The sequence below is a fragment of the Chrysemys picta genome, chromosome 2, assembly GCF_011386835.1.
Source record: "Chrysemys picta bellii isolate R12L10 chromosome 2, ASM1138683v2, whole genome shotgun sequence".
Classification (NCBI taxonomy): Eukaryota; Metazoa; Chordata; order Testudines; family Emydidae; genus Chrysemys; species Chrysemys picta.
In genome coordinates, this window is record NC_088792.1 from 203,748,851 (window position 1) to 203,767,831 (window position 18,981).

The 18,981-nt window shown below is 40.0% G+C and overlaps 1 protein-coding gene and 1 long non-coding RNA gene across 10 annotated transcripts in view; one reads left to right on the forward strand and one right to left on the reverse strand.

Annotated features, from left to right (window-relative positions):
- Positions 1-18,981, forward strand: part of LOC122172475 (uncharacterized) — a 112,186-nt gene that overhangs the window by 77,604 nt on the left and 15,601 nt on the right. The window lies entirely within an intron of this gene.
- The window catches only part of ANKRD12 (ankyrin repeat domain 12), a 109,668-nt gene that overhangs the window by 68,830 nt on the left and 21,857 nt on the right, over positions 1-18,981 (reverse strand). For 7 of the 8 annotated variants that reach the window (XM_042843282.2, XM_065582054.1, XM_005282648.5 and 4 more), the window contains one exon: positions 5,660-5,797. In XM_042843282.2, coding sequence (XP_042699216.2) covers positions 5,660-5,746 — 87 coding nt within the window. In that variant the 5' untranslated portion in view covers positions 5,747-5,797. Of the gene's footprint in view, positions 1-5,659; positions 5,798-7,897; positions 7,993-18,981 lie in introns of those variants that run through there. The other variant, XM_065582053.1, reaches the window with a different exon arrangement.

The window sequence follows — 18,981 nt, forward strand, 5'->3', positions numbered from 1 at the left end:
ATGCCTCTCTCATCTTGAGATTGGATTACTACAGTACTAGATCTAGAAATCAAACTGCAGCAAAATTCATTAATCTGTTTATGCTGTATATATTTGTGTGCATTTTTGACCTGTGCTCAGGAGGCAGATTAAGATATATTGGGGCCCTGCCCCCTGCTCCTCCCCTTACCCCCTAGACCCCAGCACCTGTACTGGCTCAGGCGAGCAGCTCAGCCAGCTCTGCCTGGGGGCAGTGGGAATATACATTGCTCACCACTCTTCCACAGACTTCAGGCTGGGCTTGAGGCAGGGTCTCAGAGGGAAGAGGAGGAGCAGGGGGTATGGCCTGAGTTCCCGCCACTCCTGCGGGGCCTCCAAATTGTCCAGGGCCCCCATTGGCCCATGCGGTAATCCGCTACTGCCTGTGCTTCATTATTGGCACTTGCTGCCTATATGCTCCTTGGGCCCAGATCCTTGGATGGGCACTTTTTGGGTGCACCTTCAATACGAAAACAGGTGTGTTCTTACTTTGTTAGCTAGTCTAGGTTTCCCAAAGTCTTTTCCCTCGTCCTGGTAACACATGTGAAAGCTACAAACTACCTTGTCACTAGGATTTTCCTTAGTAGTAGTTACCACAGATTAACTAACATGAGGTAAGACAAGGCCTTTTTCAAAGTTAGTGCAAATAGAAAAAAAAGAAAAAGGAAAGATTATTGAATAAAATGGGAACATACCATGTAGAGAAGATCTAACATTCAGATATCACTAAATCATAAGTATTGTTCACACCTAAACCCATTAAAGTAGCCTAAAAGTTTAATCAATAGGCCTCTTAACCACTCAGAATGTCATTAACACAGAAGTGGGCATGCTGACTGCAGAGGCTGAGAGGTTCAATGTCAACAAGAGAGACAGAGAAACTGAAAGATGCATGAACTCTTAAGGGGTGAACAGTTTATTACCTTATTTATCTAACGAGTAACAAAGGTTTTAGCCTATCTAGATAGATATGGGTGTAGTCCTAGATATGGCTTTAAAAAAAAAGCAAAGCTCTTTTATTGCAAATGTTAAAATAATATACATGAATATAACGTTCTCCTTTTGTTTTCAATAATATATCTAAAACTAAGCCAGGATGGCACCATACCTATCTAATAATATGAAATTGATACAAAACCATATGTTAAGAGTAAGTCTATTACTTATTTTGAAACATTTGATTTTTTTTCTCCCATTTAAACTGATGTCAATTTTCTAATAATTTAAGGTAATTTTGGTTTCAGGATATACTTTGGAGGCAAGAAAACAAGAAAGTCCAAAAGAGTCCAACCTGTGGGGAGAACAGGCAAGGGAGGGGTGTGTTTTGACTGTGGTCAACAGGGGCACATAAGAAGGAGATGCCCATTTATGAACTGTGAGGTGAAGGTTATAAGGTTATATAAAGTCCAGTAGCTAAGCACCTAGGGGCTGCAGAGAGAGAAACTGCAGTCACTGTCAGGGTAATAGAAGGCAAGGTAGGAAACAGCCCAGGGATACCTCAGTGAGTGACAGGAACTGACTCTATAACAACACTAAACTACCAATACTTAACACTACCTTATACTAAACACTAAGAATAACCATTATAAACTATAAAACCTTCCAAATGCAATCAGTGGAGAAAACCCCTGGATTCAAATAGACTGGAGTGGTTCACTTCCATCTGGCTCACTGGTTGGAAGGAACTGAGATAGTAGAGGACACACCACCCATTTACATAGTCTCATCCTCAGAATGTTGGAGGACACCGAGGGAAGGGATAGGAAGGACTCACATGAGTTCTGACATTACTACTATGCAGCTCATTACCCATAAGTGGAAATACACAGAGCCACTTGAACTTCAATTCACAATATCACACAAATCAAAACTGCTTTTGATTTCACAGAACAGTGGCGTGATTGTCTGTGTACCACTATGAAAAATTGTGTGTGGACAAGGAGTTGCAATACCAAAATATTTTAGTGAAATGAGCTTCTTGCCTTGACATCTCCTCATTCTGAATCTACTGCAGCAACTTTCCTACAGTAGTGTCTAATCATAAGTGTCAATGCCTTTGCACATCAAATTCAAATACTAAAAGGAGCCAAAGTTTTATAATTTTAAAGCTTTAAACATTTAAGTATCCATAAGAGATTTATTTTGCTGTCTTTGCCTACTAATCAGCCCTTTTAGCCACACTTGGGAGAATTTCCTTCTGCAACATTGTTATAATTCATTTGTACTGCTTGGTTTTTACTTCAGAGGTCTGAAACTATTTTTTTTAAATGTAGGCACTTGGGCTTCATGATTTTTTGTTGCTCAAACTCATTTTAGATTATCCATTCTTCTAAAGATTTTATAGTGCTGGTACAGGTACTAGGTTGAATCAGAAGAATTTAGCACTAGTTTGTGCATTTTTTTGTACAGGAGAATAGACTGCACCTCCCTCAAATGCAAAGGTCAGTTAATAACCTTGTATATGTACAAAGAAGTCACTGTTTGGGTTTGTGATTGTCTAAATGATAATTTATTTAAAATCTTGCTTGCTAGATTTAGTTATATAAAACTAGCCAAAAAACGTAATTAAACTAAGGTTTTGCAGAATGCTAAAAACCTGCTTTATAAAACTATCTAGTGAAACATTAAAATATTAACTACTATATTAATTTATCCAGGACTTCATTTTTTTGAATGTTTTACACCATGGTTTAAATTGCATAATCCTGGAAAATCCAAAATATAGTTCTACATCTTCCTCTGGTTACAAAACAGCATCATTCAATATATTCCCTACTTCCACACACAACTGCAAATACCATTTCAACCTGCATTCTTCTTAATCAACACAGTATTCAATATTTTTATGTTTAACATCAATATAACCACATACTTATTTTTCCAATCCATAGCTGGAGTATGAAGTTGTGCACATGCTAGAGAAGGTAGGCATGTTGATGGGTAGTAGCATTGGAAAAGATAATCTGAAATGAATATGGGGCAGTGTGGAAGGATGAAGTTAACTAGGAATTTCCCATATTTTTTGTGTTTGTATTGGTCACTGATAAACTTCAGCAAACTTAATTTACACAACAAAGATTTTGGTGATGGAATAACCAAATAGTGACAAGGTTCTTCAGAGCTTATGTGACAATGAAGTGGTTTTATGCAGTCACTAAGAGTGTGATCAATTTGTTCCTTTTACCCCAGGTAAGAAATTACAATTGGTCTGAGTGATTAATGCAGTGAAACAATATACTCAAGTCTATGAACAAATGTATTACCTATATGTAAAATTATACCTCTGACAGAGCAATGATGTGCTAGACAGTGCAAAAGAGGTGCATTGTCTTGCTTTGAGGCTTGTGCCCTGGGATAATGTCAAACTGTTTAAAGGGGTAAAAGACGATAAAAAGTTGTTTCAGCCTATACAGGTGTTATATAAAATTGTTATTAAAAATAAATAAATTGAAATTGAAAATGCTGGCACAGACAGGATGTGTAAGAATTAAAATCTATGTATTATGGGTTTTCAAAGTTCCTGGGATATCACAAAAATGTTTCAGCAATAGACAAAAGTGGTTAAGATGACAGGAAGCATCCGTATATGAAACCACTGGATAATTGTTTTGATTGGTTAACTCTGATGAGACTTGGCTGCCATCTCTTTTGGACAGTTTTTCTTGGAAGCACTAGACAACTTATTTAGGAGTGAGGAGCAGAAAATGATGTTACTGTATACCAGTGAGCTTCACTGTGTTGACTTTTCCCATCCTCACCACCTGATGGGACCCCAGGATTTACCTTTGAATCACTTTCCTGATGTTGAACAATATCCTCCCCAAATGACATCATCTACTCCATCAGGTTGGCCAAATCCTAAGAATTTGGATGTGAACATAAGGTTCTTACCATTATTTCTTCCCTTGCACGTCAATTTCTTTCCCCTACTTTATTTCTCTAACCTCTTCCTCATCTTCCTTCCATCTTAGCCAGGAAAAGTATAACTTTGCATTACTTTTCTGTGACCAAAAAGGCAAGCTGAAATAAATGTCTTAAAAACCCAATTCAGTTTGCCAGATTCCAGTAGTGGCAAACAAAGTAATATATATTGTGTTCTGTGCCTGTGATTTTCCAGAAGTTAAACTGCAATCAGCAGAAATAGAACCTAAATCTTCTCCTTGTTTGTTGTTGTTGTTTTCTCTCACCCCCTTCATATTAATTAGCTTAGCTTCATCTTAAAAAGAAACAGGATTGACTCCAACAACTCAAGAGGCAATACCTGTAACTAACTCTTTTTCTCAAGGTTATTTAATACCAACTGAGAGACTGTCAAGCAATGGATTTTCCTTTTAAAAGACTGTACAGCTAAAGAAAATAAGGGAAATTAAGTACAAATTAATTTTAACAATTTAAGTTTCAAATTATCTTTCTTTTTAAGTGTTTAATAAATGGTTTAAGAGGTATTGATGGTGATTGTTACAGTAGGAGTATTTGCTTTACGTAAAACCTGAGCCACAATTACTGTTTAATGTTCCAACGGTAAAACAAGGATTCTATCAGTACTTTAACACCTTCAAGCCCAGCACCCTTTCAACACAACAAACTGAGCTATTCTACCTGGAATCTTTACACAATATCTCCATTGGCAGAAGAGGGGAAGAATAATACTGGGTAGCATCACTTAGCACACCCTCTCCCCAATGTAACTATTGTACAGAAGAGGACAATGTATGGCACCCTGGCATACCACCTTCTGGGATTTGATAGTGCTGTAGACAGCACTACCTCCCCCTCAATGTCTCTGAGCCCTACTGCCAAATTATGAATGCTCATTACATGTACAGGTACCCCAAAGAGCTCTCTGTAGCACACTTACACAGAGTTGGTCATAACTGGGTCTTAGAAGTTTTGAAAATGGGTGAGACAGCGATATTACTGAGTAAAATTTCAGTTTGCATAATCATATAATAACAAACCGTATACTGCTTAGGGTCAACTTTATCTTACTTTTTTTGCTTCACTCAAAAACTAAATCACACAATTTTTAAAGTGGACTCACACTCCAGGAACTGCAGCATTTCTAAGGTAATTACACATCTTTTTTTCTGTATTAAGGCTGGAAGTCAAATGTCAAACACTCAACAACTGCCTGTCCTACGCAAGGAATGTATTTGTGTTTACAACATTGATCTGTGCTTTTTCTGGAGGAATTCAGAAAAAGCTACTAAAACTATACATACTGGTACATATAAATTCTAGACAAAAATACAGAATTAAATGCAGTAATCTAAAATAGCAACATCAATACATAAAGACATCAGATGACATAAGACACGAATAGCACAATGGCACAATAAAAATAAATTCAGCATGTCCAGTTTCTTTTAATATTAAGCTGCAAGAGATTAAAAGGTTTTTAAAAATTCCTAATGTCTGCTGCACATATACTGATGAGCATATCAACAATCAAAAACCTGTAATCTATTTTAGCTAGATTTTTAAGACCAGGATACCAAAATACAGATTCACATATATTTCCTAGGGTTGTAATGGCATACCTTGACCTATGATAGGGTTTCTTATGGTTCATACATGTTATATAGTCCTACAAAATTAATCATCTTTCAGTGTAATTTATTTAATTACATTTCCTTTTTACCTTTCTTCCAGTTGGTTTCTCCACCATGGTGCTATCACTGTCAGAATTTTCAATCTGAGCTGCTTTTGTAGACCCAAATTTGGGCATTTTATAGCTGTTCAGCTAGCTGTATCTTGTATGAGTGTGTTCATCGTGTGTCTGCAAAAAGAGAAAATGTATTTTATATACACTCATGCGCATCACAAAGCCACGCAAGCGGCAGTGTTGTCACTGTGGAAGACACTAGAGTAAAGACGAGACATTAGAGTAGAGCTGAATCGGATTAAGAGTAGGAATAGAGCTGAATCACAGCAGACAGACTCTCTTCAGAGAGGAGCAGGCTCAGCTCACAGCTGAACTCAAACTTATGGCTACATCACACTGGACACTCTGACAAGTACAGCTCTGTCCTTGGGATGCAGAACAGGAAGTCTAGCATAGACACAAAGCTGTTACTAGATGGTGTTAAAATGGAACGGAGTTCAGCTGCTGAACCAGCTCTACCCTCTAGTGTGCCTCTTTCACTGACTGCTGTTAATATTTCTATGCAGTTCACAGACTTATTGACCAAGGCCTCATATCTCTGAGGTAAAGCAATTATCACTGCACCCATTTTACAGTTGGAGAGACTGAAAGATTGCACAAAATCACTTCTAGCAGAGCTACAACAGAATTCAGTTCTCTTGTATGGCAGATCCAAAGTCTCATCCACCTAAACACACTCCCTTTCAGAATGAATGTGTCAAATCTATGTACTTGGCTATCTTATCTACAACCATCTATGAAACCAACATACCACACTTTCTTTATAGAGACTAGAATTTAATTCAGGAACCTTGATCTCCAGGGTCCTACTGCTATCTAGCAAATGGTTATGTAACCCATCAGCAAAATGCATTAAGTGAAGTTCAAGAGGTTTGTAGTATGAACTCAAGGTGTTCAATCCCCACAGCTACCATACAAGGGTCATTATGGTACTATTTGAGAAAATTTCTGGAGGGTTTCCCCCCCCCCCATTTTTCCAATTAAGTTAAGGTTGCAGCTAAATTACTGATTAAAATCATATTTTGTATCCTCTCTAAAATCTACCAAGGAAGTCAGGTTGGCCTGAAAATTGGTAGGTTAGAAGCCTGGCACAAGGTCACCTCTGGCAAAGCCAGGAATACAATCCAACTCCCTCAAATAGCAGAATCAAATCTTATCCTCTCAGCCACACTGCACATAAAAGGTTACGCCAGATCTGTGCCTGGCTAAGCTGTCCGTACACTGGGGCTACTGTTACCTATGCAGCTCTATAAAGGACAGATATATAAGTGAGTTTGCCTAGCAAATAGTTGCACATGATGGAATTTTGTGCAGAGAATGAGGAAGGAAGAGATGGTGTGGGAGGGGACGATAGTCCTGTGGGTAAGGCACTTGCTGCCACTATGGACCTAGACCTCTGTTGTGCAGGAATAAAGACTCATGGGTCATGAATATGCTGGGTAGTGACCCTGTAACCAACTTACTGAGATGTGCACAGAGAAGCCTGACACTGAACTTCAGGAAGCTCACTGATCCAAAAGCTATGGGTCTACATCCAAGTCTTCCATCATTAGGCTCCCTGGTGGCCAGCCTACACTTCTGAGCCTTAGAAGGCTCATATGGGCCACCCACAACATGCCCATGAACCTTAATAAGCTATTTTGGCTAATCCAGGACTCAGGAGCTAACGTTGACTGATTTGAGGATAAGGAACAGTCAGCCCATGCTCCAGAGAATCACTTTGTAGAGGGTCCTGGGACAGGAAGGAAAATGAGGAGTGGAGTGTTTGGTTAAACTGAAAACTCATGGACCAGCGTTGTGTTTTGTGTAGCTTTTCTTTTTAAAACGGACAACTATTCTTCCAGTTATTTCTGGAGCCACCATTTTACTGTAGCATTCCCTAAGCTACCTACCAAGTTCACTATAGCCACTTTATTGCCATACTCCTGAAGAGATCAGATGGGATGTCCAGAGATGGTGTATGCTTAGGGCCACTGTTGTGCTTGGCGTAACATAGAATTGTCAATAAAGATTAGGTCTTTTCCTTTCGTGAGATAATTACTCTGAAAAGAGCTTTTGTACACGCAGACTCTCTTGGCTGTGTTTTTGGAAGACTTATCAATGATGACCACCTGAGTCAAACTCCTAGATTCAAAACAAAGTTTAATATTGTCTGCTAAAACTTGATATCCCAGTCATAGGAAAGCAGACCCAAACCAAAGGAAATTCACTTACAAAATACTTGGTTATGGTGGAGTTGTTTGCTGCTGCACAACAGTGCCACCTTGTCTTCATATCTTTTCTGACTGTGGGATTTCAAAATGCCAAACCTAAATGTCGGAAAACCAGGAAATGTATTTCTTTTAACGCTAATCACAAACTTATGAAAACCAAGAAATGTGCAATTAAGGTGCTTTTTCACACACACACACACACACACTCTCTCTTAACTCTGTTTCACTGGGTTGGCAATATGTAGTGGGAATTTCACAATATCTTATCCTGCCATTACCAAAAAAAAACAACCCCAAAAAACAAAAAAACAACCAAAACTATATTCTGTTCCCCCACAACTCCAGACCATGACTCATCCTCATACAATGCAACAGGACCCTTAATGTGGCCTCTGTAGCAATAACAATATGGAAAATAATTGCTTATGGTTGACAGAGCACACTGGACACACTGAGCTCGCTCTCCTCTTTGTTTCCAGCTGCATAGTCACAATTAAAAAGGTTAACACCACAATAGAGGATATCCTAAAATTAGTTTTCTGCAGTTTCAGAATATAGTCCTCAGTCCTCATTGAGAAGGGATCAAGATACTGGCCTCCCTGTGAAAGAATTAAGGCTGTGTGATTACACTGTATGTGAAGAAGCATCTTAACCATGCAATTCCTGGTTTTCATAAATTTATGGTTTGTTTTTTCTTGTAATGCTAAAGTTCTTTTTGGTATAGGAGGAGAGACTGAGCACAATCTCAACTTTAGCTGTTGCTAATGGCTCTGCTATAAAAAAGTAATCCTGTACATGTTCCCGGCAATCAATAAAACTTAGCTCTTGATAAATAACTAATTTAGCCCTCAAAATTGAATTATTCTAATATCTGATTTTGATAGTGTGGTGACAATGCCCTGTAAATTCTTATTTTAATTACATTTCACTATAGCACTGTAATTGTGATTGTTTTAAAATAAAAGTAAAGGAAAACTTATTTGTAATGCTGCTTGGAATTATTATTTTTGATCATTTTACTACACTTGAAGGACGCCAACTGAACCTATTCATAGATTCATAAACTCATTAGAACATGCAGTACAAGGAGCTCATGATTTTCCTTAAATAAGGGAGAAAAGGGTCTGAAAGCTTTCTGATGCGGTAATGTAACTTTTCTTGCTATAGAATGTCTTATCATCTTAGCATTTGTCTTCCATGCAAAGTTAACTCAAGTTGTAGGTCAAAGTGTTGCCCCTATTTGAATCATGCCCACACACAAAAACCCAGGAGCATGGTGGTGCTTTTAATTCAAGTTTGTCAGCCTGTCATGGGGTGTATGCTAAAGCTTGAGTTATCACAACTCTTCAGCAGCTAATATGACCAGTCTGCAATGTGGATACCGCTAGTCCTCCAATACCTTCCCTAAATTCCCAGCAAGTGCCCCAAAAGGAAAGACAAGTTCTCCCACAATTCACCAGGAAAGAATTAATAGAGCAGCTCATCTTAGTGAAGCAAAAAGAATGATACAATATGCCCACAGAAATTTTAATGCCACAGCCTCGTAATTAACTTTTTGGAAAGTGTGAACATTAACGGTTCAGATGTTTAAGAATGAGTGAAGGGGGAAAAGTTATCTTGGAGGGAACATCTCTTCCTGGAGATTATATACCAATCCAGATGCTTGGGGCATAGCTCATTCCACCTCAAAGAAGAATACAAACTCATGATCATTCTTCTGCTGTGATGGATGTAACATGAACACCGAACTGAAGATGTAAACAACCAACCTTGCCCTGGTTTTCTAGGAATACCTGCTTCCTGTTATAGCAAGTTCATCATATATACCATAAGGAGACTGTAAGCCAGTCTCTCACTGATTTCTAGGTTCTTATGTCTGTAAATCTTAGAATCATAGAAGATTAGGATTGGAAGAGACCTCAGGAAGTCATTTAGTACAACTCCTTGCTCAAAGCAGGACAAACCCCAACTAAATCATTCCAGCCAGGCTTTGTCAAGCCGGGCCTTAGAAACTATTAAGGTTGGAGATTCCACCACCTCCCTAGTTAACCCAGTCCAGTGCTTCACCACCCTCTTAGTAAAATAGTTTTTCCTAATATCCAACCTAGACCTCCGCCACTGCAACTTGAGACCATTGCTCCTTGTTCTGTCATCTGCCACCACTGACAATAGCCTAGCTCCATCCTCTTTGGGACCCCCCCTTCAGGTAATTGAAGAGTGCTATCAAATCCCCCCTCACTCTTCTCTTCTGCAGACTAAATAAGCCCAGTTCCCTCAGCCTCTTCTCATAAGTCATGTGCCCCAGCCCCCTAATCATTTTTGTTGCCCTTCGCTGGACTCTCTCCAATTTGTCCACATCCTTTCTGTAGTGGGGGGCCCAAAACTTGAAGCAATACTCCAGATGTAGCCTCACCAGTGCCGAATAAAGGGGAATAATCACTTCCGTACATCTGTTGGCAATGCTCCTACTAATGCAGCCCAATATGCCTTTAGCCTTCTTGGCAACAAGGGCACACTGTTAACTCAGATCCAGCTTCTCGTCCACTGTAATCTCCAGGTCCTTTTCTGCAGAACTGCTGCTTAGCCAATCGGTCCCCAGCCTGCAGCAGTGAATGGAATCCTTCCATCTTAAGTGCAGGACTCTGCACTTGTCCTTGTTGAACCTCATCAGATTTCTTTTGGCCCAATCCTCCAATTTGTGTAGATCACTCTGGACCCTATCCCCACCCTCCAGTGTATCTACCTCTCCCCCAGCTTAGTGTCACCCATGAACTTGCTGAGGGTATAATCCATCCCATCATCCAGATCATTAATGAAAATGTTGAACAAAACCAGCCCCAGGACTGACTCCTGGGGCACTCCGCTTGATACCAGCTGCCAACTAGACATCGAGCCGTTGATCACTACCCGTTAAGCCCGACGATCTAGCCAGTTTTCTATCCGCCTTATAGTCCATTCATCTTCTGTTGCATCTTTATTTTACAACACAATGTTTAAGGCTACGATTATGTCACAGAGATCACGGAATCCATGACTACCATTGACCTCCATGACTGGAGCTCCCAGCCAGCCCACCCCTGCAGCTCCCCACCCTGGTGGGGGGACCCCACAGCTGCTCAGCCGCAGCAGGGGACAGGCGGTTTGTGGACCCCGCAGCTGACCAGCCACACGAGTGGACCCCACAGCTGCCCAGCCGTGGGCGGCCAGCCGGCGGTGACTCCCCGCAGCTGCCCAGCCCCGAGCAGCGGCTGGGGTACCTTGCAGCTCCCAGCTGTCCCAGGGACAAGGGGACCCTGCAGCAGCCCAGCCCCACAAGCAGGGGGGCCCCAGAATTCCCACGCACTGCAGCAGTGCAGGACCCAGGGGCCCCAGCAGCAGTGGGTGCTGAACCTGCCTACCCTTTTTGCCAGGGATATTTTTTAGTGAAAGTCAGAGACTGGTAACAGGCTTCTGTGAATTTGTTTATTGTCTATGACTTTTACTAAAAATATCTCTGACAAAAACTTAAGGTTAACAATGGTGTACCTTATTGTGGTACCAATTTAAAGTACTATAACAGTGGTGCTGGAACAATCTATATAGTGGGGGTGCTGAGAGCCATTGAAACAAACAGTAAACCCTTTATATGATGGAAACCACTCCAAGCCAGGGGGTGTTGCCACATCCCTAGCACCCCTAGTTCCAGCATCTATGGTACCATATTTAGTCTTAGTAGCATTAGATAAAAATATATAGGTTATACTGAAAAGGTCTTTAAATTACTTTAAAAAGGGTAACAAATATTATTAGAATTCTGAAACATTTACAGAGGATGACATCCCAACAAACTAGGATTAATAAAATCTAACGTGGAGAAGAAAGGGGACTTAACTGAGGTATGCCCAGTTATAAAGATACAATGCTAAGTGATCAATCACTTTTTGGTACATACTGTCTCATAACAAGTGAGTCATTTGATTAAATTTATGGAAGCTTACATTTAGAGGTAATGGAAGACAGTGTATTCACATTATATATAAACAACCTGTGGAATTCATGCTCCACATTGCATCATAGTTGCTGTCATCTCTTCTCTGTCCATTCTTTGCCTTTGTTCTTATTTTTATCTTTTTGATTTTCAAATTTAGTCTTCTTTACTTTCTTGTTCTGAGGTTTGCCTTCCTTGTTCCCCAGCTACATGCTGCTAAGGGTCTGTGGCATCTTTTAGTAGCTGCATGCAACTAATCTCATAGTTTAGCTGAGTGCCATGGAGAGGAGAGAAGCATGAGACCGAGCTGATGTGGGAGCAGAGATAGTGGGTGGATGATCTTCAAGGAGCTACTCCCACTGCTGCTTTAGCCACACGTTCAAGAGCATATTTGATTTAGAGGGGATGGGAACTAGCATAAGGCACCTTCTCCACCCTTACTGTTCTCTTATGCCTCTTAACCTGCCTGGGAAGTCCCTCCCCACTTGGAAGCGACACACTCCAATCTGGGAAAACCTGTCATAAGCTGTTTTATGGCACCTATATCATCACAGACGAATGCATTCTGAAGCATCTAAGTGATCCAGAAGTGCCAAATGATTTCAAAGAGGAGTGGGTTTTTTGTGTTTTTTAAGGTTAAATGACTGCTAACAAATATATTCATTTTGCCAAGCTGCAAACTACACTTTAAACCTACGCTTTTGCCTAATTAGAAATATATAAATGATGAAATCACTGTTTATTCTACAACAAAGTCTCTCCAATATGTGCAGAGCATTAACATTGAAGTTCTATTTACCTAAGGGCGGTGAGTCATGTTTGTTCTAAAAGACAAAGTACTTGGAACAGTTGTTACTGCAGTATGTGCTAGCTGCAAAAATAGGATTCTACAAATTAGCATCAGTTCATCAAATGACTGAACATAATTTCTTACTCCTCATGAATTATTTTCAACCTAGAGTATTAATACTGTGTATTCAAAAGCAAAGATGCTGATATGATAAAATCTCATAATAATTTTAGCAATCTGTGCCATATTTCAAAACTGTGTGAAAAAATGCTGTGAATGTTTATAAGGCTTTGCTGCTTTTGCAGAATGCTAAATAGAAACCAAGCATGAAGATTGAGGCCTGAAATGCAACCTATTCTTTTTAATGACGTTAGCAGAAGATTTAAAGAGAACAACTATTTTACACAGTTTGAAGCATCAGCAAATAAGTGTAAGAGCAAGTCATTTATAATTGATGTGAAGAGAGCCAATATGGATTTATTTTCTATTTCAATGGAATATTTGAAAAGTATAAAAATAGATCAATTAACTTCTGGCCTAAAATTTCAGTGACTGGTAAATTTGGGTGTCCAACTTGAGACATCTCATAGGAGCCTGATGTTTAGAAAGCGTAGATCACCTGCTCTCTGTAAATCAGTCCCTTTTAAGGTGTCTCAAATTGGGGATCCAAAAAGTTACTAGTGACCTATGAAAATTCAGGCCTCTATTTTATGCAAAAGTTGGAGACATGAGGAAGGAGAGACTCAATTTTTAAAAAAAAAGAAGGCAGAAAAATTGCCTAGAGTGGAATCACAATGGTGAATTTCAGTTTGCTATTTCTATCCAACTTGATCTCAATTTGTTCAGCACTATTTGTAAAACACACAAGCAGATCTACAAGTGAAAAAGGGAGGGAAAGACTACTAAATTTCAAGAACAAAACAAAGGACTTCCACTAACAATAAAATAACTCATTTTGGTGCAACTTTATTAATAGACAACACACAAAAATTGCATTTTGCTTGATGAAAATGCCATGTTAGAGTTCACTACATAATTTTTTTTTCAAATAAAGCGAAAAACAAAGTCACAAGATGTAGAATTTAAACAAAAAAAGTATAGGAAAGAAAACACTAAGAATTGGGAAAAACATTTGCAGTTAAACCATATTCTGCCCCAGTTCAGCATACCGTCAGCAAGGTGTCATTTTATAAACAAGGCTACACAACCCCATACAACCCCTTCTCCAAAACTGTGAACATGAATGCCAGGTCTGAAAGCATGGAGCATCTGCAGAGCCTCTCTTCTCTAGGATGGAAAAATTTAGGTCCCTGGTCTTGACCCCTGAAGGGCAAGGATGGGTATCCAGGCTTTGAGGTACCTCACCACTACTACTTGACCTTCGCATGAAGCAGTCTTGTCTGTGCCTGCTGTGGCTCAGCTCCCTGAAACCAACAGCTTCTGATCACAAACAAGCACTGTTTTCCAGGTCTCCACAGACCTCAGCAGCTCTGTACAAGGTAGAGATAGACACACACCAACACTCATGTCCGTGGAGCATCTCCAGCAATATCCAGTCCCAATCTCTGCTCACAATCAGTAGTCACCAGGTAAGCTGTCCCCAAAGAGACAGTACACATAGTTTGACTGGCACAACTCAGGATCAGAATTTTTATAACACCACAGCACAGAGAAATAGTTATAATGAAGCAATCATAAGATTATTATCAAAGATTAAGATTTAAGAGATATTGAGTAAAGATAGGTTTCAGAGTAGCAGCCGTGTTAGTCTGTATCCGCAAAAAGAACAGGAGTACTTGTGGCACCTTAGAGACTAACAAATAAATTTGTTAGTCTCTAAGGTGCCACAAGTACTCCTGTTCTTTTTGAGTAAAGATAATGGAAACAGAAATGATTACATAAAAAACAAGATGTATAACATGCTTATAAGAGTCTGAACTTATCTTTGACAGGATAAAATCCTTGTCTAAAGCAGTTTCTCTCCTAATACAATCTTTCCCAGCATCACCAACCAACATGACTGAAGGATCCACACTTCATTGATGGAAAAAGTGCTGTCCTTTTTGCTCCCTCAGTGAAAGGTGTCCTTTTAACTTTCCCTGATAGTCCCTGTCATAACTATAAAGGGAAGGGTAACAACCCTCCTGTGTACAATACTATAAAATCCCTCCTGGCCAGAGACACCAAAATCCTTTTACCTGTAAAGGGTTAAGAAGCTCAGGTAACCTGGCTGACACCTGACCCAAAGGACCAATAAGGGGACAAGATACTTTCAAATCTTGAGGGGGGAAGGCATTTGTTTGTGCTCTTTGTTTTGGGGGTTGTTTGCTCTTGGGACAAAGAGGGACCGGACATCAATCCATGCTCTCCAAATCTTTCTGAACAAGTCTCTCATATTTCAAACTTGTAAGTAACAGCCAGGCAAGGCGTGTTAGTTTTATCTTTGTTTTCTCAACTTGTAAATGTTCCTTTTGCTAAAGGGTTTACCTCTGTTTGCTGCAACTTTGAACCTAAGGCTAGAGGGGGTTCCTCTGGGCTCTTTGAATCCAATTACCCTGTAAAGTTAGTTTCCATCCTGATTTTACAGAGACGATTTTTACCTTTCTTTCTTTAATTAAAAGCCTTCTTTTTAAGAACCTGATTGATTTTTCCTTGTTTTAAGATCCAAGGGTTTGGATCGGTGTTCACCAGAAAATTGGTAAAAAAGTCTCTCAAGGCTACCCAGGGAAGAGTTATAGTACTTGGGAGGGAAATATTCTCAGGCGGGGAGGTAGACAAAGTTTCCCAAATAACTCAAATAATTTGGGTGGTGGCAGCAAAACCAAATCTAAGCTGGTAGTTAAGCTCAGAGGTTCTCATGCAGGTCCCCACATCTGTACCCTAGAGTTCAGAGTGGGAAAGGAACCTTAACAGTCCCCCTAAAATTATTTTTCTCCACTCAGTCAGTAAAGCCCATTAGTGTTTATTCTCTGGTTCCTATTGACTTCACACGTCGGGTTTTTATTAGTATTCAGTTCAGACCGGTGATGGGAGGCACAGTGAAACAATACAATGCTTAATTTACATATCATTTAGCTAGCTAGATGGACAAACTCTCCTGCTCTGAGAGAATATGCGTCTCTGTGGTGACTCATACTTTCATACATACTCTCAGGATATATTTTCAGAATATACACATAACTTTTAAAATATTGTCAGTACCTACATTTCATAAAGATATTAATGACCAGCATTACACCAGCTTTCAACTGATACCGTACAAGACACGATATGAATAAATACCACAAAATCAATGTGCTAGGTCTAGTGAGTTTGTCAGGCCTGTTAGGAGTTGCTGATACAGAATAGTGAACTCTTTGCCAGCTGGCACCAACAGACTTCTGTGTCACAGTGAGGAACGATATTCCACTGCTGCTTCATTCCTAGTAACATCAGGGTTCACTAAATCCTTTGCTGGACTTTGCCACTGCAGTGCAATTCATCCTCCCGTGCCGTCTGCTGTTTCTCCAGAAGTTATGCTCTACAAAACAGTATCCTTCTGAAATTCCAAAGATAAATATTGTTGTCCCTTTTTGACCTGAATGATTAGTCAAACCTTGAGGTCCTGGGGATACTTTCGGTTTTATTTTGTTTAATATAAACAACAACAAAAAAACAGGACAGGTACAAAATTATATGGCAGAGTTTCTTAAATTAAATTGAGAAAAGATTTAAAAATTGTAATCAGATTTTTCTTTTAAACGTACAACTTATTTAGAATTCCCACTTGAGTTTAAGTTTACACAGTATATAGCTAGAATTACTTAAACTGAATCAGTATACCATATATTGCGTATCTATGCAACTGTCATCTAGGTAAAACATTCAAAAGCACCTAAGTGACTTTAGACACAACTCAAGTCACTTTTGAAAATGGAGAAATGCTTTTCAAAATTCTACCTTTTGTCTTTTGTTTTCCCCCACCATTTCCATTTCAATGACACCATTAATCTAAACACACTCATCTACTTCTCCCATAATCACTTAAGGCTCAACCCTCCCCCCCAAACAGTGCCCCTTATAATTGGAATTTCATTCCAATATATACCTGCCAAACTTCCATTCTTGCACATTTCAAATAACGTCTAAAACTTGCACTAGTGCGCTAAAAATTACTGTATAAACAGCACTTTGAAGTCGTGGCTTGGGCTGGAACTTGGGCTCTGAAGCCCAGCCTACCCCCTTCCCTAGTCTTCAGAGTCAAAGCTCCAAGTCCGAGCCACACCTTCAAAGCGCTGTTTATACAGCTGTTTTTAGAATGCTAGCACTAGTGCAAGTCTGCTGACCCAGGCTGGGAGGCTCACTCCTGCTTGCTCCAAAATGTTACGTAGGCATAAATGCTATGTGTGCATAGCACCGAGCACAACAGAACTTCAACTTGACTGATGCCTCTAGGTGCTACTGCAATACAAATAATCATATTGAGAAAATAGGTATGTTCAAACTAAAACAAACAAAAAAAAATCTTGAAACTATGCAAGTAAGCACAGCAATTTCATTGTGGTGTGCATTATATTACAGTAATCAATTATGTGTCACAGTTTCAGGATAATTGCACTTGTATTCCCTCTCCGTGGTCCCTTAAGGGCACCCACTTAAAGGTTTCTGGCTCCCAGCCATCACCTCTCCTGGGCGCAGATGCATGTCTCTCCCTCTGCTGACTCAGGGTTTTAAGATTGCACAGCTCTCTGATTTACACTACGATACCCCAGCAAGCAAGTCTGTCTAAGAGGTAAGCACCTGTGTTTTGCTTTCTCTCCAAGGGCTATAACAAGCATAATGCCAGAAGTTACAAGTTACTATGCAGCTCTTTCTAAGCAAGTGCATTTATTCTTCAGGTAAAAGCATTGCAGAGAAAACACATAAAACAATAGACGTTCCTATATGTATGCTAAAAGCTCATCAGAGGTTACCCCTAAGCCTTATGGGGCCATAGTAGGCTAAAGTCTTTCCTACCCTTCTGGGAAGGGTTGGAGCCCCTCTTTGGCAGAAAGTCCTGTCTGTCTCCTGGACCAGGAAGAAGAGCACAGAGGAAATTTAAACTCAGGCTATTTACCCAAAAGTCCTTTCTTTGTCTCTTGGTCTTTGGAGAATCCAGTTTGAACTAGTATATGCAAGCCTTCCCAGGAAGTAGTATCTCTGAGGATATTACAATCTGGCTGATCTGTCTTAATTCCTACACAGTATTTCTGGTTCCTGGAGGAGCTGTGGCAGCCCTCCCCCGTGGAGTAGGACACAATCATACATAAATCATTAATTTAATACAATAGATCCCAAATACACTTTAAAACTTAATTCAGTAAAGTCTCTCAAGGATATGGCAAGAAATTGCCATATCTGTCACAATATGATGACATTTTTTCCATAGGATCCCTGCCTCATTCAGTGCACCATAGCAATACTCTTTTAATGTAGTGGAAAGTGTAACTTCCTATATTTTTCAAAAAGCAGACTGAGCCTACCAAATTCCATCAGGTGACATTATACTGACCCCGCTCCCTACCTCAATGGGTCATCAACAGGGTTGGGACCTTTAGATCAACCACATAGATCTCTGCCACTTGAGCTAAGGGAGTAATTGACTGCAGTAGTAGGTTGTCATGATTTGTGTGTTTCAGCACAAGAGGGGATGGGATGCTTGTCAATGCATTTCACAGATGTTTGCTGGCAGCAGAAGAATGGTAAGACTCACGGATCTTGGGTTTCATTTCATTTCAGGCTCTGTAGGGAGTATGCTCCAGTGGGCAAAAAAAATCTGCCTGTTCTCCCCAAGCCTGACTCCATCTGCCCCACCTTTCTTCCCCACTTTTGTCTCTTCATCCCATTCCCCTCTCTTAGCCAATACCAGTCTCCACTTCTCAGTTTTCTCATCCCAATCCCAGTGTCCTTGCCCCAAGACAAAAAAAGGCAGACCCCAACACCAGATGTGAGATAGAATATCGTCCAAGCAAGAACTGTTATTTTAGGGTAAGGAGTATAGAACCAGTCCCAACACCCACAGCCTCTCAAGGAGCAGTATACACCCCTAAGGCCTAAAGGATTAGAGCCTTGAAAATCAACACCATTCTTTCTCAATACCAGGAATCCTACTTCTTAGAGTACTCCCTGGACTATGGTGCTTCTTTGTCTTTTCAGAAGGTGGTGCAGAGTCTCCTGTTATGAAGAACAGGAGTACTTGTGGCACCTTAGAGACTAACAAATTTATTAGAGTATAAGCTTTCGTGGACTACAGCCCACTCCTGTTAAGATGATTCCTCACTGCCATACCCCTCTCTCTTCTGTTTCAAAA